At 44.4% G+C, this 25,734-nt stretch overlaps 1 protein-coding gene across 4 annotated transcripts in view; it reads left to right on the top strand.

Annotated features, from left to right (window-relative positions):
• DDX43 (DEAD-box helicase 43) overlaps window positions 1-25,734 on the top strand; it is a 267,260-nt gene that overhangs the window by 30,432 nt on the left and 211,094 nt on the right. For all 4 annotated transcript variants that reach the window (XM_033935444.1, XM_033935443.1, XM_033935447.1 and 1 more), the window contains exon 3: window positions 17,068-17,185. In XM_033935444.1, the coding sequence (XP_033791335.1) occupies window positions 17,068-17,185 (118 nt within the window). The remainder of the gene's footprint in view (window positions 1-17,067; window positions 17,186-25,734) is intronic.

Here is a 25,734-nt window from a genome sequence, read left to right as displayed (position 1 = left end):
GGTAATAGTAAATTTTGGAAAAGATTTGAAAAACGACATTGTGAAGCGGATTCAGCTCTGAGAGACTTCAGTGCTGAAGTTCCAGTGTTCCCTCTAAGCTGCGCTGGCATGCGCTGGCGCACAAAATATTACAACGCAGCGCACAAGTTCCTCGTCACAGCGCACACAGTGTAGAGCACAGTTCTTCAACCGCCGGTCCGCAGAAAATTCCTGCCGGTCCGCGCAGGGCCGGCAAGATGGACGTTGTTAAATTTCCTGCCCTGGTGGTTTTCGCGGAAATCTTCTGTTCCTCCCAGCCTCGGGCGATCAAGACAGGCTGCCGACGTCGGGCATTCCCTCTGAGTCTCGCCTATGCGGAAACAGGAAGTTGAAACAAAATAGGCGGGACTCAGAGAGGAAAGATCCCGACGTCTGCAGCCTGTCTTGATCGCTGCCCCTGCCGAGTCGCCGAAGAGGGCTGCGGGGAAGCTGCAAGTAGAAGGGAGATGGTCAGCGTGCGCGGTGGGGGGCAGCGTGTGGATTGGGGCCATCAGCAGCGTCTGTGCTGAAAGCCTGCCCACGTGCAGAATGCGGCGGATAGGGGCCTCCGGCTCGTCTTGGGCGGCAGGGCCTGCAGTGCAAAGCTGTTTTTGCCGGCTTGGGGGGGGGGTGTCACGAATGTGCAGGGAGCCTTCAACAGTGGCTGTCTCCTCTCCTAGCAGCTCTATACTTACCAGGGCAGTGATTCACTTTGGCAACTTCCCCTTTCCTCAGAGGCGGCAACGGACCCAAGGCTGCCTAAGGAAATCACTTCTGCAGGCAAGTACTGAGAGCTGCTGGAAGGACAGGAAGCCACTGTTGGAGGCTGGAAAGCTGATGGATAAAGGGAGAGCTGCTACTGCACCTGGAGGGAGGTAGAAAGAGAGATGCTGCTGGGAGGGGAAGAGGGAAAGGGATGGGAAGAGAGCTACTGTTGGATAGGGGGGAGGAGGGAATGGAGAAGGAAGAAAGGAAGGAAACAGCTGGCAGGGAGATTAGAGGAGGGAAAGGGGAGAGACAGGAATGAGAAAGTAGAGAGAGATTGATGCTGGAAAGGGGGTCAGCAGAGAAATGAGAGAGGGATAAAGATGCTAGATCTGGTGTAGGAGAGATAAAAATGAAGAAAGCAGTGAAGCTGGAATGAATGATGTAAAAAGGAGAGAGGAAGCACAGGCTGGATGGAAAGGGGAGAGGGGCATAGAAAGAAGTCAGATACATATGGAAGGGGGAGAGGCCAGACAGTGGATGGAACGGGCAGACGCTGGAAGGAAGAGTGGAAAGAAGATGAAAGCAGAGACCACAAAAGGTAGAAAAAAATCATTTTATTTCTATTTTGTCATTACAATATGTCAGATTTGAAATATATATCCTGCTAGAGACATAACTGGGGACTGCAAAGCCTAATACTATTCCTGTCATGTGTTGACTGCAGTATTCTGTTAGCATGATATTTCTGTGTAGCATTCTGTAATAATTTGGCTTGTTCAGTTTTCTTGATAGTAGAGGGGATATATGTGAAGGGGAGGGGAGACAGGGGTTTTGTTGGTCCTTGCTCTGAATATTTATATTTATAAAATGACAATTGTACAGAATATTGTTTCTTTTTATACTTTAATAAAATACGTTCAATATAAAATCATAACTGAGGCTTGTGCAGATGGGATCAGATGGTTTGTGGGGACCGAGCTTGCGGAGACTGGGTGAAAATGTGTTTTTATTTCGGTCTTAGTAGTTTGCCGGTCCACAAAATAATTATTTTATTTATGCCGGTCCACGGGTGTAAAAAGGTTGAAGAACACTGGACTAGAGTATGTCCCCATGAACCTACAAATCTTAAATTCAGTTCCATAACTGGCCTGGAACTTAAGCTGGCCTGATGCCTTGACAACATATTTATTTGGCTCATAACTTGCTGGCGCCCGATATTTTTAGCTCACAGTGAAAAAAGTTTGCTCACAACACCCGCCCGCTTAGAGGGAACACTGACTGGAGTGCTATACATGATATAGGCGCATCAGGTTTTTCTTTCACATTCTCGAATTTTTTGCCCATTAATTAAGTTTAAAAATTCTCTTCTTCCTTTGGTGTCTCACTACCCCATTTTTACGCCGGCCAGAAGGACATGGAGATGGGTCTGTAAAACAGCCAAATTGTCTTCTAGGGTGTCTTTATATTTGCCTATACTGGGCAATGGAGCTTTCCAGCCGGGCATGCAAAATGCCAACTTTCTTAGGTGGCAAGCACAAGGTCTACAATATCTTTTTCACCTGTTTTCGGAGGAGGGGAGCCTGGTCACATTTGCCGAGCTGCAACGAACTTTTGACCTACAGGCTAATGATCTCTTCGCCTATTTCCAGATCCGTCACTATGTTCAGTCCCTCCCAGTGGCTGCCCTTACTGAAGTCTGCAGGGAGGTGCTTTCGGAACTCTTCAGCCTTTCAGCCCAACAGAGGATTCCTCTACGATTTCATATTGTGGGGATACGGGATTGCCAACCAAGTACGAATCTGGATATATTAGCGACAGCTTGGGCTGAGGACTTGCATTGCCAGTTGACTGCTCAACAGTTACAACGGGTCCTGAAGAACATTCAGAAGGTGTCACCCAATATTACTCACTGGATGATGCAATTGAAAATTGTTCTTAGACTTTACATTCCACCGGAACGTGCAGCCCGGATGGGGGTTTCTGCGTCGCATTCTTGCCCGAAATGCAATCAGGCTCACGCATCTTTGAGTCACATGTTTTGGGCCTGCCCCGCAATCCAACAGTTTTGGAGACATCTTGGCCTATATACCACATCGCTTTGGGGAAGGCGATGGCTTCCGCAACCGAGGGCGTTATTTGGATTTTATAATATAGCCTCGCCCAAACCCAGGGGAATGTCAGCATTTATCTCCAGAGCCCTTTTGATGGGGAAAAAAGCCATCCTCACCAACTGGCTCTCCCGTGATCCCCCGTCATATGCACAATGGAGATCCCTAATGATAGTGCACGCAACACTGGAGAGACGCATGGTGGGAGACTTGACTCTTGGCCCGGGTCGCAAATTTTGTCAGGTGTGGGAGCACTTCTGGCAGGACGCCACACCGCGTGCTCGCAGTAGACTTTTGAATCTTTAAGATTTTATTCCCACTCTCAGCTGTTGGACCGGCCATGGATTCTTGGGGAGGGGAGGAGGGGATGGGAGGGGAACTGATTATATTGTTGAAAATGTTAATTCCTGAATGTTTGTATTTGCTTCTTACTGCTGGAATAATAAAAATCATTTAAACATAAAAATTCTCTTTCAATTTCTTTATTTGAATAAAGCTCAGAAGAATATAAAGTTTTATAATAATCCAGAAATTGTCTTAAAACCTCTCCAATATGGGTATGAATTTTACCTTTATCCCAGGACAAGCAGGCAGCCTATTCTCACATATGGGTGACGTCATCAGTGGAGCCCAGATGTGGAAGCTCGCAAGCAGGCTTGGTTTAAGAAACTAGAAATTTAGAGTCGACCGCACCGCGCTTGTGCGAATGCCTTCCCGCCCAGCGTAGGGCGCGTCTCCTCAGTTCTCAGTTTTCCACGGAGCCGAGAAGTCCGTTTTTGACTCTCTGCATTTAACTTTTTCACTTCGGGCCTTCTCTACACCGCGGTTTGTTTTTTTCTTCATAAATCGCTGTTTTTCCTTTATTTCTTTAAAAAAAAATAAAAATTTTTGTTTCTTCCGTTCGGATGCCGGGGCAGGCCGCTCGGCCGCAGCCCAGGGGCTTCGATTTTGCGGCGGCTATTTTTTCTCCTATGTTCCGTCCAGCAACGGGCTTCAAGAAATGTAGCCAGTGCCAGCATGCAATTTCCCTCACGGACCCACATCGTTGGTGCCTCAAGTGCCTTGGGCCGGACCATCAACCAAAGTCGTGCGAGCGCTGTGATACTCTTCAACCTCGAGCCCTTAAATGTCGTCGTGTTTTGGCCCAGAAGCTCTTCGGGATGGATTCTTCCTCCGGTCCCTCGAATTCGAAGGCGGCCTCAACCTCACCTTCGACCGAGACTTGTCCTGCTTCTACTGTTTCGACCTCGAGCCTCATCAGACCTTCGTTTGCAACGGCTCTCTCCTCGACGACTCCTGCTGTATCTTCCCCTGTATCCTCAGGTCAGATAGCTCAGCAGAAGGTTCCAGTGGTGGTGCTTAAGGTGCCTAAGACTTCCAAGTCAAAACACATTTCCACTGCCTCTATGGAACCTCCAGCCAAAGCAGGTGGTCCGGTTTCAGACGCAGATCCATCCTTGCCAGCTTCTTTCCAGACCATGTTGGAGAAGCAGTTCATTCAGTTCCTTACTAATATGAGACCGAAGCTTCTTCCTCTTATCCAGCCTGGACATTCTGCAGACTCCCACGAGGTCGAGCCTCTTCCTATGCCTCAGCCTGAGATTACACACTCTTTGCAGGGAGCAGAGACTCTGCGAGTGTCTGGTCTGGCATCTAAGCATGTTAAGGAAGGAGCAGAATCTTTGCAAGTGCCTTGGCAGGAATACTCACACTCTATCCAAGGAGCAGAGTCCTTGAGAGTGCATTGAGGTTCCTCCACCAAGCCTCTGGAACTTCGATCCACAGCCTCCAGTCCCTATCCATTCTTTGGTAACATCGGCTGCTTCAGTCTCCGAGGCGAAGTCTCCTCGATCTTTGAGATCTGCTTCCAAGCACCGTTCTCATCGACGATCGAGGCCTTCATCGAGGCATACTTCCAGACATAGTTCTTCTTCTAAAGAATGTCCTTCTTCAATTAAGTCTCACTGACTCTTCGAGCAGAAGTGAGGGCAATGAGAAATAACACTTTCCAAGTGAGATACTTCAGATGAGCCTTGTCAATTGGTTCAAAAGGAGGTTTCATCAATTGAGCAAGAACATTGAGGTCCCAAACCACATGAGGGGGTTTGAGAGGAGGTTTGACATTGAAAAGTCCTTTCATGAATCTGGAAACCGCCAGATGAACAGAGAGGGGTTTCCCTTCAATGGGCTGATAGAAAGCTGCAACTGCACTGAGATAGACTCGGATCGATGTAGACTTGAGGCCAGAAGTAGATAAGTGCAAAAGATAATCCAAAACAGAAGATAAGGAGGAATGTTGAGATTCCTTATTTTCTCACGATTCATCCAGTTTCTTGCCGGTATCTGAGATTCCAGGTGGGGGATCTCCACCTCCAATACCGTGTTCTTCCCTTCGGTCTGGCTGCCTCCCCGAGGGTGTTCACGAAATTGGTAGTGATGGCTGCGGCCCTTCGCCTGCAGGAGCTTCAGGTGTTCCCCTACCTCGACGATTGGCTCATCAAGGCTTCGTCCCGCCAGGCAGTTCTGAGGGCAACAAATCAATCTATCTCGCTCCTTCAGAGTCTCGGCTTCAAGGTGAACTTTCCAAAGACCCAGCTTTGTCCGTCTCAGTCCGTCAAATTTATCGGGGCAGTACAGGACACGAGTCGTCTTCGCTCCTTCTTGCCTCGACCTCGTCAGGAGGCCCTTATCCATCTTTGTTGAAAGGTGGCTCTCCTCGGTCCCAGCCTGTCTCTTGATGGTCCTGCTCGGTCACATGGCCTCCACGGTTCACGTGACTCTTTTAGCCAGACTTCACCTCCGCATTCCTCAGTGGACTCTGGCGTCTCAATGGCGCCAGGATCAGCACATTGTGGTGACTCCTTTGTTGAAACAGTCTCTCCATTGGTGGATTCTCTCTACCAATCTTTCCAGAGGTTTTCTGTTTCACGCTCCTCCTACGCAGAGGGTTCTCACGATGGACTCATCGGCCTATGCTTGGGGGGTGCATCTGGACGGTCTTCGGCACCCAGGGACTTTGGTCCAGTGCGGACCGTCTATGTCACATCAATCTGCTAGAGCTCAAAGCGGTGTTCAACGCTCTGAAGGCTTTCCATCATCTGCTTCGCGACAGTGTTGTGCTGGTCCGCACAGACAACCAGGTCGCCATGTATTATATCAACAAACGGCGGGGGGGGGGGGGGGCACGGGATCTCTCTCCCTCTACCAGGAAGCGATGTGGCTCTGGGATTGGGCGATCCGCTGCAACATCTTTCTCAGGGCGGTCTACATTCAGGGCCACCAGGACTGTCTATCGGACAAGTTGAGCCGCCTTGTGCAGCCTCACGAATGGTCTCTCCGTTCCTCGACTCTGCGTCAGGTGTTTGCTCGGTGGGGGACTCTGGATGTCGATCTGTTTGCGTCCCCCCTCAATCGCAAATTGCCTCGCTTTTGCTCCAGGGTCTACACCCCGCACCGGAGCGAGGCGGATGCCTTCTGGACTGGACGAACCTTTTTCTGTATGCGTTCCCTCTGATCCTGAAGACTCTCTTCATGCTCAAGTCCACTCGTGCCACCATGATTCTGATAGCTCCTTGGTGGCCCCGACAGCCGTGGTTCTCCCTTCTGTTGCAACTCAGCTCTAGGGAGCCTCTTCTTATGCCTGTTTTTCCTTCTCTGCTTATGCAGAGTCAGGGTTCACTGCTTCATCCCAACCTCCCGTCTCTGCACTTGACGGCATGATTCCTCGAGACTTAATGCCCTCGTTCCAGTTCTCCCAGCCTGTGCTGGATGTCCTGGAGGCATCTTGGAAGGAGTCCACTCGCCAATGTTACCATCAGAAGTGGACCCGCTTTTCTTCCTGGTGTGCTATTCGACAGCTGGAGCCGATCTCTACCTCCCTATCTGTCCTGGATTATCTGTTGCACTTGTCCTCTTTGGTTCAAGTCCACCTTAGTGCTATTACTGCTTTTCATCAGCCGATTGACGGGAAGCCTCTCTCTGTTCATCCTGTTGTTTCCCGCTTCATGAAAGGCCTTTTCCACGTTCATCCGCCCCTTAAACCACCTCCCGTGGGATCTTAACGTAGTCCTTGCTCGTTTAATGAAGCCTCCGTTCGAGCCGATAGCTCAGGCTCACATGAAGTATGTTACTTGGAAGGTTGTGTTTCTTATTGCTCTCACTTCTGCCCGTTGGGTCAGTGAGCTTCAGGCCTTGGTAGTGGACCCACCTTTCACTGTCTTCCATCATTATAAGGTGGTTCTCTGTACCCATCCTAAATTCTTGCCTAAGGTTGTTTCTGAGTTTCACATCAACCAATCCATTGTTCTTCCTGTAGTCTTCCCGAAGCTCCATTCTCACCCTGGAGAAGTGGCTCTGCATTCTCTGGATTGTAAGCGTGCGCTGGCCTTCTACTTGCAGCGTACCGCTCCTCATCGTTCTGCTCCCCAGCTGTTCCTCTCTTTCGATCCTAATCGCTTGGATCGCTCTGTTTCTAAGTGGACCATTTCTAACTGGTTAGTCACTTGTGTCTCTTTCTGTTACGCTCAGGCTGGCCTCTCCCTGCCGGGTCGAGTCAAAGGCCACAAGGTCCGAGTGATGGTGGCGTCTGTTGCTTTCCTCCGCTCAACTCCCATTGAGGAAATCTTTAAGGCTGCCACTTGGTCCTCGGTTCACACTTTCACCTCTCACTACTGTCTGGATGCTTTTTCCAGGCGTGATGGCCATTTTAGCCAGTCAGTTTTGCAAAATCTATTCTCCTAAATTGCCAACTCTCTCTCCATCCCATTATAGTTAGCTTGGAGGTCACCCACATGTAGAGAATATGCTGCCTGCTTGTACTGGGATAAAGCACAGTTACTTACCGTAACAGGTGTTATCCAGGGACAGCAGGCAGATATTCTCGCAACTCACCCACCTCCCCGTGGTTGGCTTCTTTGCTTGCTATCTGAACTGAGGCCACGCTGAAGAGATGCATGCCCTAGACCGGGCAGGAGGGGCATGCATGCATGTGCGCGCCAATCGCAAGCTTGAAGGTCTTCAAGCAAGTTTGCTTGCAAAAACGTCCGCTAGGGGGCTCCGTCGGTGATGTCACCCACATGTAGAGAATATCTGCCTGCTGTCTCTGGATAACACCTGTTACGGTAAGTAACTGTGCTTTATTCAGGAGGGATATAAGATCAAGTTCTTTTGTCCCATTCTGGACCTCCTTGTGGATTCTTCAGCAGGAAGGCCAGATAAGGCAGTTGGAGTCAGTGTGACCGTACCAAATGAAGAATCAGGCTCAGGCAGATACTCCATTTACGTACTTTATAGTACCCCAAAGAGGCTCAGAAGACTGGAAGCCGATTCTGGACACCAAGGTGGTCAATTAGGCCCTCAATATACCCCAATTACGCATGGAGATAGTGCAGTCGGTCATTGCGTCTGTGGTGGGTGGGGGGGGGGAATTTCTAGCCTCATTGGACTTCACAGAGACCTATCTGCACATCCCTATATTTCTGGAGCACTAGAAATTCTTGAGCTTCCTTGTTCTGGAGCAGCACTTCTAGTCCACGACACCTTGTAGCTTCACCAAGGTGATGGTGTTAGTAGCAGCGCAACTCCACAAGGTGGGAATTCAGGTACATCTGTATCTAGACGATTGGCTGATAAAAGCACCATCCAATTCCGAAGGAAAGACAGCAGTGCAGAGGGTGATTCAGCTTCTGCAACACCTGGGCTGGGTAGTCAGCTTTTGGAACAGCCACCTAAAGCTGATGCAGTGTCTGAAGTATCTCAGCATCCTGTTCAACACAAAGAAGAACAGCATAAGAATAGCCTTACTGGGTCAGACCAATGGTCTATGAAGCCCAGTAGCCCGTTCTCACGGTGGCCAATCCAGGTCACTAGTACCTGGCCAAAACCCAAGGTATATCAATATTCCATGCTACCAATACAGGTCAAGCAGTGGCTTCCCCCATGTCTTTCTCAATAACAGACTATGAACTTTTCCTCCAGGAACTTGTCCAAACCTTTCTTAAAACCAGCTACGCTATCCGCATTTACCACATCCTCTGGCAACACGTTCCAGAGCTTAACTATTCTCTGAGTGAAAATTTCCTCTTATTGGTTTTGAGTATTTCTCTGTAACTTCATCAAGTGTCCCCTAGTCTTTGTAATTTTTGACGCATTGAAAAATCGATCCACTTGTACCCATTTTACTCCACTCAAGATTTTGTAGACTTCAATCATATCTCCCCTCAGCCGTCTCTTTTCCAAACTGAAGAGCCCTAACTGTTATAGTCTTTCCTCATACAAGAGGAGTTCCATCCCCTTTACCATCTTGGTTGCTCTTTGAACCTTTTCTAGCGCCACTATATCTTTTTTGAGATAAGGAGACCAGAATTGAACGCAGTACTCCAAATGAGGTCGCACCATGGAGCGATACAGGGACATTATTACATTCTTAGTCTTGTTAACCATCCCTTTTTTAATAATTCCCAGCATCCTATTTGCTTTTTTGGCCGGCACCGTACATTGGGCGGAAGGTTTCATCATATTATCTACAATGATACCCAGATCCTTTTCTTGGGTGCTAAACCCCAAGGTGGACCCTTGCATCTGGTAACTGTGATTCAGGTTATTCTTCCCAATGTGCATCATTTTGCATTTGTTCACATTAAAGTTCATCTGCCACTTGGACGTCAAGTCTTCCAGTTTCCTATCCGCATGCATTTTAACAACTTTGAACAGTTGAGTGTCATCTGCAAATTTAATCACCTCACTCGTCATTCCAATTTCCAGATCATTTATAAATAAGTTAATAGCACCGGTCCCAGCACAGACCCCTGAAGCACTCCACTGTTTACTCTCCTCCATTGAGAAAAATGTCCATTTAACCTATCCTCTGATTTCTATCCGATAACCAATTCCTTATCCACAAATGAACTTTGCCACCCATCCCATGATTCTTTAATTTTCTCAGGAGCCTCTCGTGAGGAACTTTTTCAAAAGCTTTTTGAAAATCTAGATACATTATATCAACCGGCTCACCTTTAGCCACATGTTTATTCACATCTTCAAAGATTGTGAGGCAAGATCTCCCTTGGTTGAACCCATGCTGACTCCATCTCATTAAATCATGTTTGTCTACGTGTTCCACGTTTCTACCATTTTGCCCCGCACCAAAGTGAGGCTTACCAGTCTGTAATTTCCCGGATCTCCCCTGGAGCCCTTTTTAAAAATTGGTGTAACATTGGCCACCCTCAAATCTTCAGGTACTACAGACGATTTTAGCAACAGGTTGCAAATCACTAACAGCAGGTCAGCAATTTCATGTTTAAGTTCTTTTAGTATCCTGGGATATATACCATCCGGTCCTGTCGATTTATCACTTTTTAACTTGTCGATTTGGCTCAGTATATCTTCCAGATTCACCGAGATTTCTTTCAGTTCCTTCGCATCATCACCCTTGAAAACCATTTCCGGTTCAGGTAGATCTCTTACATCTTCTTCCATAAAGATCAAAGCAAAGAATTCATTCAGTCTTTCCGCTATGGCCTTATCCTCCCTGAGCACCCCTTTCGCACCTTGGTCATCCAACGGTCCACAGATTCCCTCACAGGTTTTCTGCTTCTGATGTACCTAAAAAAATTGCTGTGAGTTTTTGCCTCATTTGCAAGTTTCTCTTCATATTCTTTCTTAGCTGTCTTTATCAATGCTTTGCATCTAACTTGCCGGAGACCCATAGAGATAAAATCGCACGTCAAATTAAGGAGTTTTGGGACTGTCCATACCCCACAGATTGGCATTATTTGCGGGTGTTGGGGTTGATGGTAGCGATGATAGATGTGGTTCCATGGTCAAGGGTGCATCTACATCCTCTCCAGCAAGTGCGCCAATCTCAGTGGTTCCTGCAACGGGATACGTTGCAGTTGCTGCAGCCTTGGACAGCGGAGGCATGCCACAGTCCCTGGCTAAAGGAGTCCCTCTCTGCATCTCCATATGGGTGGTTCTGACCATGAATGCCAGCCTTTGTAGATAGGGAGTGCACTGCGAAGAGCGTCCAGTTCAAGGACATTGGTCCCCCTCCCAGAGAAAGTGGTCAATCAACTGGTTGGAGCTGAGAACCATCCTACCTGGTACTGTAGCCGTTCAGAGGAGTGCTACAGGGCAAAGCGGTGTGAGGTTTCTCAAACAATGTAACAGCTGTAGTGTCTGTCAATCAGGAAGGGGGTACCAAGAGTGCCTCTCTTTGCCTAGAAGCTCAAAATGTTGTTTCAGTGAGTGAAAATCCACCTCAAGGTGCTCTCGGTGGCACATGTAGCAAGAGTGATCAATGTGTAAGTGGAATTTCTCTGTCAGAAAACTCTGGATCTCGGGGAATGGGAGTAGAAAGCTGTACAGGAATGGGGGCAATGGGAATCCTACAGAGTCCACAGGGATTCTGTGGGGATTCCCTCCAGTTCCTCTGGGATCCCATGCTAAGCACAGTTCCTCCTGCTCTTTACCTGCGATTTTCTGCACAAATAGCATGCATATAATTTGCATGCTATTTTGCTGCGAATTGCACATAAAATACGGTAAGTTCTTCCCACTACAAACACTACATCGACTTGCCAGATTTTACCAGCAAGTTTTGAGAATCTTACCCTGTGTCTGAATTCAGAAAGCGTGGGATAGGCATGTGGGATCTATTAGGGAAAGGAGGGGAGAGTGGATGTGGACAGGTAGACTGGAGGGGCCATTTGGCCTTTATCTGCCATTATGTTTCATGTTGACCTTTTTATTCAGGAAGTGTTAAAAGAAACTGGCATGCACTATAAAAAAAATGCAAAAGTGTTGCTCAATAAGCTATCCAGGCACAAGGATAGCGACCTGAGATGTATATAAGGGATACATCATCAGTGGATCTAATCTAATCTGCTCAAATTGGTTTGTTAGGGCTAATCTAACATGGAACAAAGGAAACCCAGATAATGAAGAGTTCATGTGGTCTTTGGGTAGATGGGAACACAAGTAACAAGTATTTGCTTGAGCTTTTTAAAGAAAAACCAGAGGTAGCCTCTGCTAAAATCAGTCACTATGAAAATCGAAGAAATTTTTTCCCTTATAATAAGAGAAAAATGCTACCCTCCCCTATAAGAAGCAATCAGCATTGAACAGACAATAGTGGCTAAATATGTAATATGTGCAGTTTTTAATAAAATGCTCTTCATATAGACACATGTCGTCAGACCTGTGATTCCTTTTAGAGTTTTATTTAAATGTGGTTGTGGTTGTGGTTGCCTTTGTAGGGAACACATCTTTGGAGGTTATAAAACAGTCTTGAAAAGACCTACACATAAAATGCTTTCTCTGTTTATTTTTCATAAACTGTAATGCCATTTCATCATTTTTCTTAGGGTACTCAGAATATAATTATCAAATATTTTCAAATGACACTTCTTTACATTGGTGATTTATAAGAGAAACATGCAGTGGTAACCGCAGGTAGTCTCAATAGAGGGTGTTGTAACTATCTGTGGTACACAATCAATTCACAGTGCTTCTATAAAAAGTCCATAATTAAAAATAAAAAAAAATTGAACTTGTTGTACCCAAGATGGCCACGGATGCAAGCCGCTAAAGCAGGTCGCCAAACAGATGCTACAGCTGAAAGTTTCTGAGCTCTATTGAGCTGTTTTTTTTTTTTGCCTTTAAAATGCCGAAAAGAAGGGGAAAGAGCACCGGTGGGGCCTTCCTGCGCTCCGGAACACCTACCTCCGGCAACATAGAAGCGCTGTTTTGGCGATTTCAGGGCACCATGATGACGTCGGGATTGCAGTTAGAGACACCCCGTGGGAACGGAACGGAGGTGTCTCACCGAAGTCTTGAGACCATTCTGAGCCCCGACGTAAGACCTCCTCCTTTGCACCCCCGTGCAACCAGCTCCCCAGGGGTCGAGAGCTCACCGGAAGTCGGGATGAGCTCTCCCCTAGAGGCTGCGCGGAGCTGTGTTGAGGAAGCCCATTCAGGCTCACAGGCTTTGCAGGAGAGCCTGAATATGGTCGGGAGTGCTGCAACAACTGAAACTGGACCCACTCAAGCGGAGGGAAGTGGAGGAGAGCGGTCGAATGGTGAGCACAAACTTTTGTTTACTCATTTACAAATTCCTACCATAGTTAAGCCCCAAGAAGTTACTTTAGATGCCTTGTGGGACCTGGTAGCAAATATGGCGAAAACAATTAATGTCCAACAAGTGCAAGTGGAGGGGAAAATGAAAGACCAAGAAAAAGAAATTACCTTAATAAAGCAAGATATTGCTGACTCAAATACATCTTTAGACAGTATCAAAAATGAATTAAAATCTTTCAAACAGCTTCAAGAGACTTTAGTTAAGGACAATGTAAACTTAAGAAGGAAGATTGAAACATTTGAAAATTTTTCAAGAGGCAACAATATCAGATTGATTAATTTTCCACGAATAACAACAATTACTTCGTGAGAGATGTTAAAACGATACCTGACGTAAATATTAGAAGTTCCTGAGGGTTCATTACCTCCATTTACACAGGCGTACTACCTTCCCAAGAAAAATCAAATTCAGCAACAGGAAGATAGCCATGGACCAATAGATGTATCAGTATTATTGGAATTATCAGATAAAGAAATGGCTACTCCTGCAACATTAGTGGCAACATTAGCTCTAACAATGGACAAGAATTGGATTTTGAGACTTTTCTTTAAAAATAGAGCAAAAGAATTTATGGGACTCAAAATACAAATGTTCCCAGATATAGCCAGGGACACACAACGGCGAAGAAAAGAGTTTCTTATCTTAAAACCGGGAGTTATAGCTCTTGGAGCAACTTTTTTCCTGCGATATCCTTGTAAATGCGTTATACAATATAATTCCCAAAAATATGTTTTCTTTGAGCCTTACCAGTTGACAACTTTCCTATCTCTTTCTCGGCTTGAGAAGGAAAAGAATGGAGGAGTATAGAATATTTAAGATGTCCTTACCAGCTGACTTGCATTATTTTCCTTAATGATATTTCTTTGTTTTTTCCGTTTATAATTACATTTTGGATCTTTTGTGGACTTGAGCTGATTTATGTTAATTGTTGAATTTATAATATTGTTGTGATTTTATTTTCTTGACTTAAAGCTTTCTGTACAAGTTAATCTTGAATTGTATTTTGAAAATTGAATAAATAAATAATAAAAACCAAAAAAAAAAACTCGCTGACCCCATTCTGATCCAAATAAATGGTTAACCAGTGTTCACCAGGTAGGTCATATGGGTTAGTATTTACAACTAAAGCAGATGGTCTCTGGCACATGTGTACAAAGTAACCAGTTTGTGGGTAAAATATAAAAATGATTTTGCAGAATACAGGTTCTCTTTCAACAAACAGTAGATCTGTATGATGATCACTGTTTAAATGTAGTCAAACAGGAGGTTCCTTCACTGATCGGATTATTTCTGTTACATTGTCAAATACCCTGTAGACAATCATGTTCACTGTATAAGGTAATGTGGATTTCTGCGTGCAAATTACTTGTTTTGATTAGGGGGTAGCTATCTACATATTCCTGACTGGATGACGGGTCAAAAGCCAGTAAAGTGTAACATCTCTACAGTCAATCATCGTGTTGTCTTTCATTTGTTTGTCTCTTATGCTTGCTGCATGTGCTCTCTTACACAGTGACAGTGTTCAAAGTCTTGTTGAAGAGGTTTTTCTGGTACTTGTTAGCCCTCCACATGCAGAGCTGCAAAGTTGATATAATGTTGAAAATTAGTCTTGTTAACCATCCCCTTTTTAATAATTCCTAGCATCCTGTTTGCTTTTTTGGCCGCCGTCACACATTGGGTGGAAATTTTTATTGTATTGTGTAAGATGATACCCAGATCCTTTTCTTGGGCGCTAACCCCCAAGGTGGACCCTAGCATCCGGTAACTGTGATTCAGGTTATTCTTCCCAATGTGCATCACTTTGCATTTGTCCACATTAAATTTCATCTACCATTTGGACGCCCAGTCTTCCAATTTCCTATGCTAGGAATTATTAAAAAGGGGATGGTTAACAAGACTAATGCCTCTGTATCGCTCCATGGTGTGACTCATCTAGAGTATTACATTCAGTTCTAGTCTCCTTTTCTCAAGAAATATATAGTGGCGCTAGAAAAGGTTCAAAGAAGAGTGACCAAGATAATAAAGGGGATGGAACTCCTCTCGTATGAGGAAAGACTAAAACAGTTAGGGCTCTTCAGCTTGGAAAAGAGACAGCTGAGGGAAGATATGATTGAAGTCTACAAAATCCTGAGTGGAGTAGAACAGGTACAAGTGGATCAATTTTTCAGTCTGTCAAAAATGGCAAAGACTCGAGGACACTCGATGAAGTTACAGGGAAATAGTTTTAAAACCAATAGGAAGAAATATTTTTTCACTCAAGAGAATAGGTAAGCTCTGAAACGCATTGCCAGAGATTGTGATAAGAGCGGATAGCATAGCTGGTTTTAAGAAAGGTTTGGACAATTTCCTGGAGGAAAAGTCCATAGTCTGTTATTGAGAAAGACATGGGGAAAGCCCTGGATCGGTAGCATTGAATGTTGCTTCTCCTTGAGTTTTGGCCAAGTACAGTGGTGCCTCGCATAACGGACGCCTCGTACAGCGAACGCTGCGCATAACGAACTTTTTGTCTTGCTCCCTATAACGAACTTCGTTTCACACAACGAAGTCGCCCGAGGGGCCCGGGGGGGGGGGGCGGAACTACTCTCGCCGCTTCCTAATGTGAGCCGGGAACAGCAGCACCCTCCTGTCTGAATGCAGTGTTCCATCATCTCCCTCCACCTTACCTTAGATGCCGAGTTTTCCGGCTTTCTTTTTCGGCCAGCCACACACTTTCAAAGAGCAGCACATGCGCGCATGCTCTGTTGTTCAATCTTCTCCTCTGACGCAACCGGAAACCGGAAGTTGCAGGAGAGGAGAACATTGATCAACTCCAGCAGCTGCGCGTGCACAGCTTTTTGAAAGCGTGCGGCTGGGTGAAAAAGAAAGCTGGCAAACTCTGCATATAAGGTGAGGTGGAGGGAGGGAAATGTAGGGCTGCAGAACGAATTATTTTGTTTTACATGTATTCTTATGGGAAAACAGGGCTGCAGAACGAATTATTTTGTTTTACATGTATTCTTATGGGGAAACGCGTTTCACACAACGAACGTTTCACATAACAAACTTGCTCCTGGAACGGATTAAGTTCGTTGTGTGAGGCACCACTGTATTAGTGACCTGGATTAGCCACCTTGAAAACGAGCTACTGGACTTGACCCAGTAAGGCTATTCTTATGTTCTTATAATTGAGAAGAAAATATCATTACATGATCTTTTTTGAGAGAGATTTTTATATTTGTATTTTTAAGCTAACACTACCACTAAAAAGTCATTTGAAAGTTGGTTAATTCACACTGAGTATGTTAAATAAGGAGATGTATTAATTTAATAAATTTGTTCTTCTAGATCAGTGTTTCTCCTTGCAAGTCAGGTTTTCGGGATATCCACAGTAAATATGCACAAACTTGATTTACATATACTGCCTCCATTCTATGCAATTTTCTTTCATGTATATTCATTGTGGATAGCCTGAAAACCTAACTGGCAAGGGGGATACTCCAGGACCGAGTTGAGAAACACTGTTTTAGATGGATATTTGAGGAAAAAATTTGATCAGGTATTTAAAGGATATATATATATATAAACAGTACATATTGTACAGTATAATATTGTACAATATGTTTAAATACTTGTCTTTTGTCCCTTGCTATACTCTGAGGCAGCCTCAGGGTAAAGCATGGCCACATTGAGTTTGTTTGGATGATGGTATTGCCTTGATGATGGCTGTTTTAGTTGGTAGTACCTATATGTACGAATATGTGAGTTCTGGAAATACAAACAGTTGGTGCTTCTTCCTCCAACATATTTAATTGAATTGTTCTTTTAACTAATCAGTGCGCAAAGTGTGTAAAGTGAAGATAATATATAATTTTAAATGATAAATATTTTTTAAAATTTATGTTTTCTGTAGAAGCAGCAAAATAATTCTAACAATTTATGGAAATATAATGGAACTTAGTAAAGAGCAACATAGTAACTAGAGAGTGCAGCAAAATCTGATTTGTCCACTACATTTTATATCTTAAGATGTGCCTGTTTATCTAGTGCTTTTGCTTTGTAATTCTAGGTAAAACATTTATTATTGTGGGCCTATAAAGAAGGAATCAATCTTTATTTCAGATCATAAAAGGAGAATATGAGTCTGATGTAAAGATCTTTGGCACTGATGATACACAAAAAAGAGCTAAATGTTTGATAGATGATCTCATTAAACGATATGGAGAAAGGCCTGAAAGAGGTAAGAAGCAGATAAGATGATTGGGGGTTTTCCACCTTTTTTTCCATATAACTGTTGCTGAATTATCTAATTTGAGCAGGGATTCTGTCTGTAACAACTTTTTAATATTCAGGTCCACATATCTAATATTTTAAACTTTTATCCCTATATATTCTGTGCCTAAAAAAGGTTCTAGTGCAAAAGTCATATGAATCTTGAACCAGTGTGTTATTCATCTGTAACTGCGAGTTGTGTAGAAGGCATCTACTTTTTTCAGCTCTGCCTCTCTAGCTCTGCACTGTGCACATGCTCAAATTTTTCATTTTACATTTGAGTTGAAGTTGTTTTTCTGATCCGATCTCTGTTATTTTTAGGATTTTTGATTTAAATGGATATTTGTTTTGGTTAGCTCTCCTGGGTCGTTTTTTGGCACTAAAATGCTGTTACGGTGGCCTGAAGGGATGAAGTCTTGATGGCATGCACAAACTTGGACATGTCAGAACCAACTTTCTGGACAAATTTGAAATCATACTCCACTTCCACTTGTGAACTCGTTGTATTATACGGCCAGGTGAAATCTAGCAATATCAGTCTCTAGAGTCGGGAGTGGTACCGGAGGACTGGAGCAGGACTGATGTGGTCCCTCTCCACAAAAGTGAAAGTAAGGAAGAATTAGGGAATTACAGACTGGTAAGTCAAGTTTCAAGGAAGAATTAGGGAATTACAGACTGGTAAGTCAAGTTTCAAGTTTATTTAAATCTTGATATACCGCTTTTATAGTCAAAGCAGTTTCCAATTAATACAAAGTTTTTAAAAAGATTTAAAAAGGATAAAGGGAACAAATTCACAATTACCATACAAATACAACATGATACACATGGGCAAATTGGGAGGATATATTGCATAAAATAAAAGAAAGGGGAGGTAAAAACCAAAAGGAATCATTAATGTAAGGCCTGCTGTCTGAGATTTTGAATTAAAAAATTAAGTATAAATCTCAAAAGCATCTCTGAAAAAAAATGTTTTAAGATTAGATTCAAAGTTATTGAGATTCTTTTCTTGTCTCAAAGTAAGAGGTAAAGTATTCCACAGTGTGGGAGCAGTCACAGAGAAGATTGTTTTCTGCGTTGTATCATAAAATAGTTGGTGTACTGAAGGGACCGCTAAAAGGTATTGTTGGGAAGAACATAGAGTTCTATGTGGATCATATGGGATTAACATCCTATGTATAAAGGATGGAATGTGATTAGATTGAACTTTAAAAGTAAGAAGTAGTATTTTGAAAGTAATCCTATGTGAAATGGGTAGCCAGTGAGTTTTTCTGAAGAGTGATGTTACATGGTCAAATTTTTTAGTGTTAAAAATCTCCTGATCTCCTTTTGGGTGATGCCCTGATAAAGTGAATTACAATAATCTAAAGTTGAAATTACTAAAGAATGGATAAGAATATTAATTGAATTCGGGTTAAGTAGTGATTTGAGAGATCTAATCATTTTTAGTTTGATTAAACATTTTTGTACCACAGAACTGATCTGAGATTTAAGAGATAGCGTGTTGTCCAGGATTACTCCTAGAATTTTGATATTCGGTACAAATTCGATTGAGATTGAAGAAATGCATATTGAAGAGACAAGAGTTTTATATTCTTGACTTCTATGGTAAGCAAATTAATGGGAACACTTCTAAAACAGAGAATGGTCAAGTTTCTGGAATCCTGTGGATTACAGGACCAGAGACAACATGGATTCACTTAGAGATAGATCTTGTCAGACAAATCTGATCAATTTCTTTGACTGGGTGACCAGAGAATTGGATAGAGGATGTGCGCTTAGATGTGGTGTATTTAGATTTTAGCAAAGCCTTTGACAGTGTTCCACACAGACGTCTAATAAATAAACTGAGTGCCCTCGGGATGCTTCCCAAAGTGATGGGCTGGGTCAAGAACTGGTTGAGTGGAAGACGACGGAGGGTAGTGATCAATGGAGATCGCTCTGAGGAAAAGGATGTTACCAGTGGTGTTCCTCAGGGTTCTATTCTTGGGCCTGTTCTTTTTAACATTTTTATAAATGATATTGCTGAAAGGTTGTTGGGCAAGATTTGCCTCTTTGCAGATGATACCAAAATCTTGCAATAGAGTAGACATGCCGGATGGTGTGAATAACATGAAGAAAGACCTGGCGAAGCTTGAAAAATGGTCTGAAATTTGGCAGCTAAAATTTAATGTTAAAAAATGCAAGGTCATGCATTTGGGCTGCAAAAACCTGAGGGAACGGTACAGATTAGAAACATAGAAATAGACGGCAGATAAGGGCCCACGGCCCATCTAGTCTGCCCACCTTAATGTCCCTCCCCTACCTTTGCCCTGTGAATAGATCCCATGTGCCGATCCCATTTGGCCTTAAAATCAGGCACGCTGCTGGCCTCAATCACCTGTAGTGGAAAACTATTCCAGCGATCAACCACTCTTTCAGTGAAAAAGAATTTCCTGGTGTCACCTCGTAGTTTCCCGCCCCTGATTTTCAACGGATGCCCTCTTGTTGTCATGGGACCCTTGAAAAAGAAGATATCTTCCTCCGCCTTGATGCGGCCCGTAAGATACTTGAACGTCTCGATCATGTCCCCCCTCTCTCTGCGCTCCTCGAGCGAGTATAGCTGTAATTTGTCAAGCCGTTTTTCGTATGGTAGATCCTTGAGTCCCGAGACCATCCGGGTGGCCATTCTTTGCACCGACTCCAGTCTCAGCACATCCTTGCGATAATGCGGCCTCCAGAATTGCACACAGTATTCCAGGTGGGGCCTCACCATGGATCTATACAATGGCATAATGACTTCCGCCTTACGACTGACGAAACCCCTTCGTATGCAGCCCATGATTTGTCTTGCCTTGGACGAAGCCTGCTCCACTTGATTGGCAGACTTCATGTCCTCACTGACGATTACCCCCAAGTCTCGTTCTGCTACCGTTTTTGCTAGGATCTCGCCATTAAGGGTATAAGACTTGCATGGATTCTGGCTGCCCAGGTGCATAACTTTGCATTTTTTGGCATTGAAGTTGAGTTGCCATGTCCTAGACCATCGCTCCAGTAGGAGTAGGTCGTGCATCATGTTGTCGGGCACTGAATCTTCGTCTGTTGTGCATTTGCCCACTACATTACTCAGTTTGGCATCATCGGCGAATAATGTTATTTTACCTCGAAGCCCTTCTGCCAAGTCTCTTATAAAGATGTTGAATAGGATTGGGCCCAAGACTGAGCCCTGTGGTACTCCACTAATCACCTCCGTCATTTCGGAGGGGGTGCCGTTCACCACCACCCTTTGGAGCCTACCTCCAAGCCAGCTCCCAACCCATTTCGTCAATGTGTTACCTAATCCTATAGAACTCATCTTGCTCAGTAACCTGCGGTGTGGTACGCTATCGAATGCTTTGCTAAAGTCCAGGTACACGATGTCCAGGGACTCCCCAATATCCAGCTTCCCCGTTACCCAGTCAAAGAAGCTGATCAGGTTGGATTGGCAGGATCTCCCCTTAGTAAATCCATGTTGTCGGGGATCCCGTAGATTCTCTTCATCCAGGATCTTATCTAATTGGTGTTTGATTAGAGTTTCCATTAGTTTGCTCACTATCGATGTTAGACTCACTGGTCTGTAGTTTGCTGTCTCCATCTTTGAGCCTTTCTTGTGGAGTGGAATGACGTTAGGCATCCTCCAGTCCAACGGGACGCTGCCTGTACTAAGGGAGAGGTTGAAGAGCGCGGACAGTGGCTCCGCCAAGACATCACTCAGCTCCCTAAGCACCCTGGGGTGCAGGTTGTCCGGTCCCATTGCTTTGTTAACCTTGAGCTTTGACAGCTCACCGTAGACACTGCTGGGCGTAAACTCAAAGTTACTAAACGGGTCAACTGAGCCAACCCTTGTCTGTAGCTGAGGGCCGAGCCCTGGCGCTTCTCGGGTGAAGACTGAGCAGAAGTATTCATTTAATAGTTGGGCTTTTTCCGAATCCTTTTTAGATTAGGGAGTAAAGAGCTTATGTGCACGACAGAAGAGCGGGACTTGGGTGTGATTGTTTGTGATGGTTTTAAAGCAGCTAAACAGGTTGAAAAAGTGTCGGCGAAAGCTAGGAGGATGCTAGGTTGCATAGGGAGAGGAATGGCCGGTAGGAAAAGGTAGGTAATGATGTTTTTTATAAGACTTTGGCGAGACCTCATGTAGAATATTGTGTACAATTCTGGTGGCCGCACCTTCAAAAAAGATATAAAAAGGATGGAGTTGGTCCAGAGGAAGGCTGCTAAAATGGTGCACGGTCTTCGTCATGAGGCATATGGGGACAGACATAAAGATCTCTATCTGTATACTTTGGAGGAAAGACAGGAGAGGGGAGATATGCGCATTTACATTATGTAAGTATTTAAACATCTCTATCATGAGTCGAGTCTTTCATTTCAAAGGAAACTGGAATGAGAGGGCATAGAATGAAGTTAAGAGGTGATAGGCTCCGGAGTAATCTAAGGAAATACTTTTTTACAGATATGTGGAACAGTTTCCCGGAAGAGGTGGTGGAGACAAACTGTGTCTGAATTCAAGAGGGCCTGGGATAGACATGTGGGATCTCTGAGAGAGAAAGAGATAATGGTTATTGTGGATGGGAAGACTAGATGGGCCATTTAGCCTTTATCTGCCATCATGTTTCTATGTTTAGGCAAGGTAAGTATACGGTCAGGCATGTTCCCCCCTCTAGCAGGTGTCACCAAAGGAGGAGAAGTTTCCAAGGATAGGCAAACTTACCTCAACATCAGGAAAGGACTCCCCCACAAGAAAACCTACAGGTTCTCCAGCAGGAATCACATCGTCAGGCTGAGCACTGATGATCATAACATAGCAATTAATTTATATACCACAACTACCTTGCAGTTCATTGCGGTTTACAATACCAAAATACTCACATTCACAATGAATTACAATTCAACTGTTTAAAAAATGATAGGTGTTAAGTTATTGATAAATTTTAACGTTTGCCACCATATCCGGGACCCTCACCTTGAGCATTAGCTTACTGCAACTCCAAGATATGTGGATCCACCGTTCATTGGAAATTTATTCAAACTGAAGTGTTCCACTCAACTGTGCTGGAACAATGGACTCGTCTCACTTCACCTTTCCATAAGGAATAAGGTGTGTAACTTGGGCCCAGATCACTTCCTGGACGTTGTTCAAAAATAGGCCTGAACCTCTTCAAGAGATCATTAGAAGTCAAGAATTTCTCTCCGGGACTTGTAGTGACGATCACAGGATGTCTTACAGTCATTTTTCCCAAATGCAGAGTAAGCCAAACATGACCCACTCTCTTAATGCTCTGTTGGCCATAGGCAACCAAAGACATATCACAGGGAGTAACTTCAAGGTAGTCTGGTCTCCCAAAGTAGCCTTATCTAGTTGATGAAACAAGCACTGAGTAATCGGTGTCACCTTAGAAGCCATGTCAAGCAGACCTAGACACGACAGCACCTGTTGGAGAAGCAAAGGTAAAGTATACTGTTGACTCTTAGACATAAATTTACCCCAAAAAGTACTTGTTTGTCCTAATGGAGTCCCACGAAGGAAGCTACTCCTTGTCTGTGGGCAGGTTACTAGTGAGAGGTGTAACAGTCCTCAAATGGTATCAGAAAGCACATTTGCCTGGACAGTGGATGCAGCAGCTGGTGAAGGACAGACCTGTTCGATTTAGTTATGCCTCATCTTACTCAGATAAATCATGTGGACATACCTGGGCTTCAGAGGAGGTCGGTAGTGTAGCCTCAATAATATAAACAGCAGAAGACCTGTAGGTGCAGGTTTTCTTCTCTGGAGTTTTATCCTTTGGCTTCTGGTATTTCCCAATCCTGGTAGCAGGTAGATGGGAAGGAGCAACAGTAGCAGTCTGAGATGCCTCAAGCAAGGCCAACTTGGTCTCTAGGAATGAATCTTCTTCAGCGCAGATTTCTGTTTATTAAAGTGCTTCTTCTTAGACTGCCACTGACTTTCCCTGTGGTGGAGGAGAGAAGCCAGCAGGCTGCGAAGGTTGGAGTTCTCTGGAAGAAGCTTGTGCAGAAGAGACAGAACTATTAGTTTCCAAAGACAAGGAGGACTGAGCAGCACTAACGCTTTGTTTGGGATCCTTAGGCCTACTCTTTGGATCTGATTTGCTAGCCGCACCATAAGAGACACATGCACACGTGTCAGATATCCTCTGCTAGCTGGAGAAGAGCCCTGATGTTTACCAGCCAGCGGGGGATCTTCAAATAATCAGGCAAACCTTTAATAAAAAGATTGCGATAATCGCCAAACTTTGTCAGCTGAGGAAGGAGACATCTCCTGAAAATAGACCTGTTTCAGATGGAAGGCAAATTTGCAGGTGGTTTCCTTTGGTGCGCAGCGCATTTTAGGCAGCTCACCTATTTTCAGTGACATCAGGATAAAGTCCATAGCATTTCTTCAATTGCTGCTCCATAGAAATCAAAACAATGATATCAGCCATGATTGCACACAAAAAATCTTGACATTCTTTATGGAAATTTCATCCACTTGAGCAAAGAACTCAGAATCACCATGGATATTGAAGCTGTCAAACAAATCACGAACTGTGGACTGTGTCTGAATTCAAGAGGGCCTGGGATAGGCACGTGGGATCTCTGAGAGAGAAAGAGATAATGGTTATTGTGGATGGGAAGACTAGATGGGCCATTTAGCCTTTATCTGCCATCATGTTTCTATGTTTAGGCAAGGTAAGTATACGGTCAGGCATGTTCCCCCTCTGGCAGGTGTCACCAAAGGAGGAGAAGTTTCCAAGGATAGGCTTCTATAGATTTGCCTTTTTCCGGCTGGAACGGAAGCAGCATCTGACAAAAATTCTTCATAATGTATGTGTTGTCTATCAAGTGTGAGAGGAGTTCCCACGTATGGTTTGGTAGCTTGCGGGAAGAATTTTAAGAAATAAAATCCATAGATTTATCTTGTGGTAGAGGAGCTCCCTCTTGTGACTGCTGGCGAGAAAAATGCTCCTTGTTAAAATACTTGTGTGTATCTTGTGGTAGAGGAGCTTCCTCTGGTAGCTAATTGTGAGAACAATGTTCAGAAATCTGATCTGACCTCATTAGGTAGGATTGGGTGTCAGCTTGACATAATGCATCATCAACTGAGACAGAATTAGGCAATCTCACAGGGCAAGATCTGGTGTCAGATAACAGCCAATCAAGAGGAGGAGGTGTGGAATCAGGAACCAAATGCCCCCCTCCCCCAAGAGTTGAACGCAACATGCTGGACAACACTGGAAGTAACAGGCTGAGAGACAGGAGAGGTGGGAGAGAGAATACTTCCACACACATTACAAAACATCCTGACTGAGGATAGAAACAGCAGACTTCTATTTTTCCAAAGAACACATGAAATCATCATATAGTATACTTCCCCCAAATTCGCAGGGATTACGTTCACGGAGTGACCGTGAATGTTGAAAAACCGTGAATATCAGAAGAGTACTGTAATCAGCACGCCCCCTCCTCCTCCTCTCTTGCTCTGGCCCGAGCTGCGCCATGTATCTGGTCGCCTTAGTCGGAGGTGTCTCAGCTTCCCTGTTGCCGGTTCCTAAGCATTCAACCTCCTCCTCCTGCACAACCCCGCACGGGAAGCGTACTCCAGGTTTCTGCGAGAAGAGGCTGACGTCAGGGATGATGTGATCGCCATGTTGGTGGAGGAGAGAGGTGCGTGGCCAAGGAAAACAAAACTTTTCCATTGGTCAGTCATTCATGTTATTTTCTGACCGGAAGAGGCGGTCAGAAAATACCGCGAATGACTGAGTCCGCGAATCGCCGACCGCAAATTCGTGGAGGTGTACTGTATTCAGTAGACACAGCAAGAAAATCCTCTCTCAGGGCCAGAAGTTCAGAATTCCTAGTAGAGAGAGTCTGACGTGGAGAGTCAACCTCGGTTTCAGCTCTAGGCAATTTAGAATGAAGAGCATTCTGATCACGAAAAGCAGTAATTAAATCCTGATCCACAGATTGCATTTTTTTTTAACATGCAGACGAGCAGCAGCTTTAGCCTGTGACTGGAGTAGCTGGTTGTAGGATTTCAAAGTAGCCAGGGCAGCCTGAGTAGACTTTAATTCCTCACTTTCAGAGCTAGGTTTACCAGACAATAAATGCTCCTGCAAATATCACACAGTCACTTCCAAAGCAACCTTTGATTCCTGCAGGGAGGCTTATTGAGTTTGCAAATGCTGACATTTCTGACATAAAGCATACATAGTCATGTGAAAAAGTTAGGACACCCCATGAAATATTCAGTTCTTTCTTAAGAAAAGTCTGTCAAATCTTTTTTTTTTTTTTTTTTTTAAATCTCTGGAAAAGATTGCAGGTAAACAACAAAAACTTTCCTTGGTTTACTCATGAAACAAAAGATATCCACAAAAATGTGTATTCTAACTGAGGAGTAAATTAGGACACCCTAATAGCTAATGTTACACCCCCCCCTCTTTGGCTGAAATAACTGCAATGAGACACTTCTTGTAGCCATCTACCAGTCTCTGACCAATACAG

The sequence above is a fragment of the Geotrypetes seraphini genome, chromosome 3 (genome assembly GCF_902459505.1).
Source record: "Geotrypetes seraphini chromosome 3, aGeoSer1.1, whole genome shotgun sequence".
NCBI lineage: Eukaryota > Metazoa > Chordata > Amphibia > Gymnophiona > Dermophiidae > Geotrypetes > Geotrypetes seraphini.
This window is presented reverse-complemented; position numbering and strand designations above follow the sequence as displayed.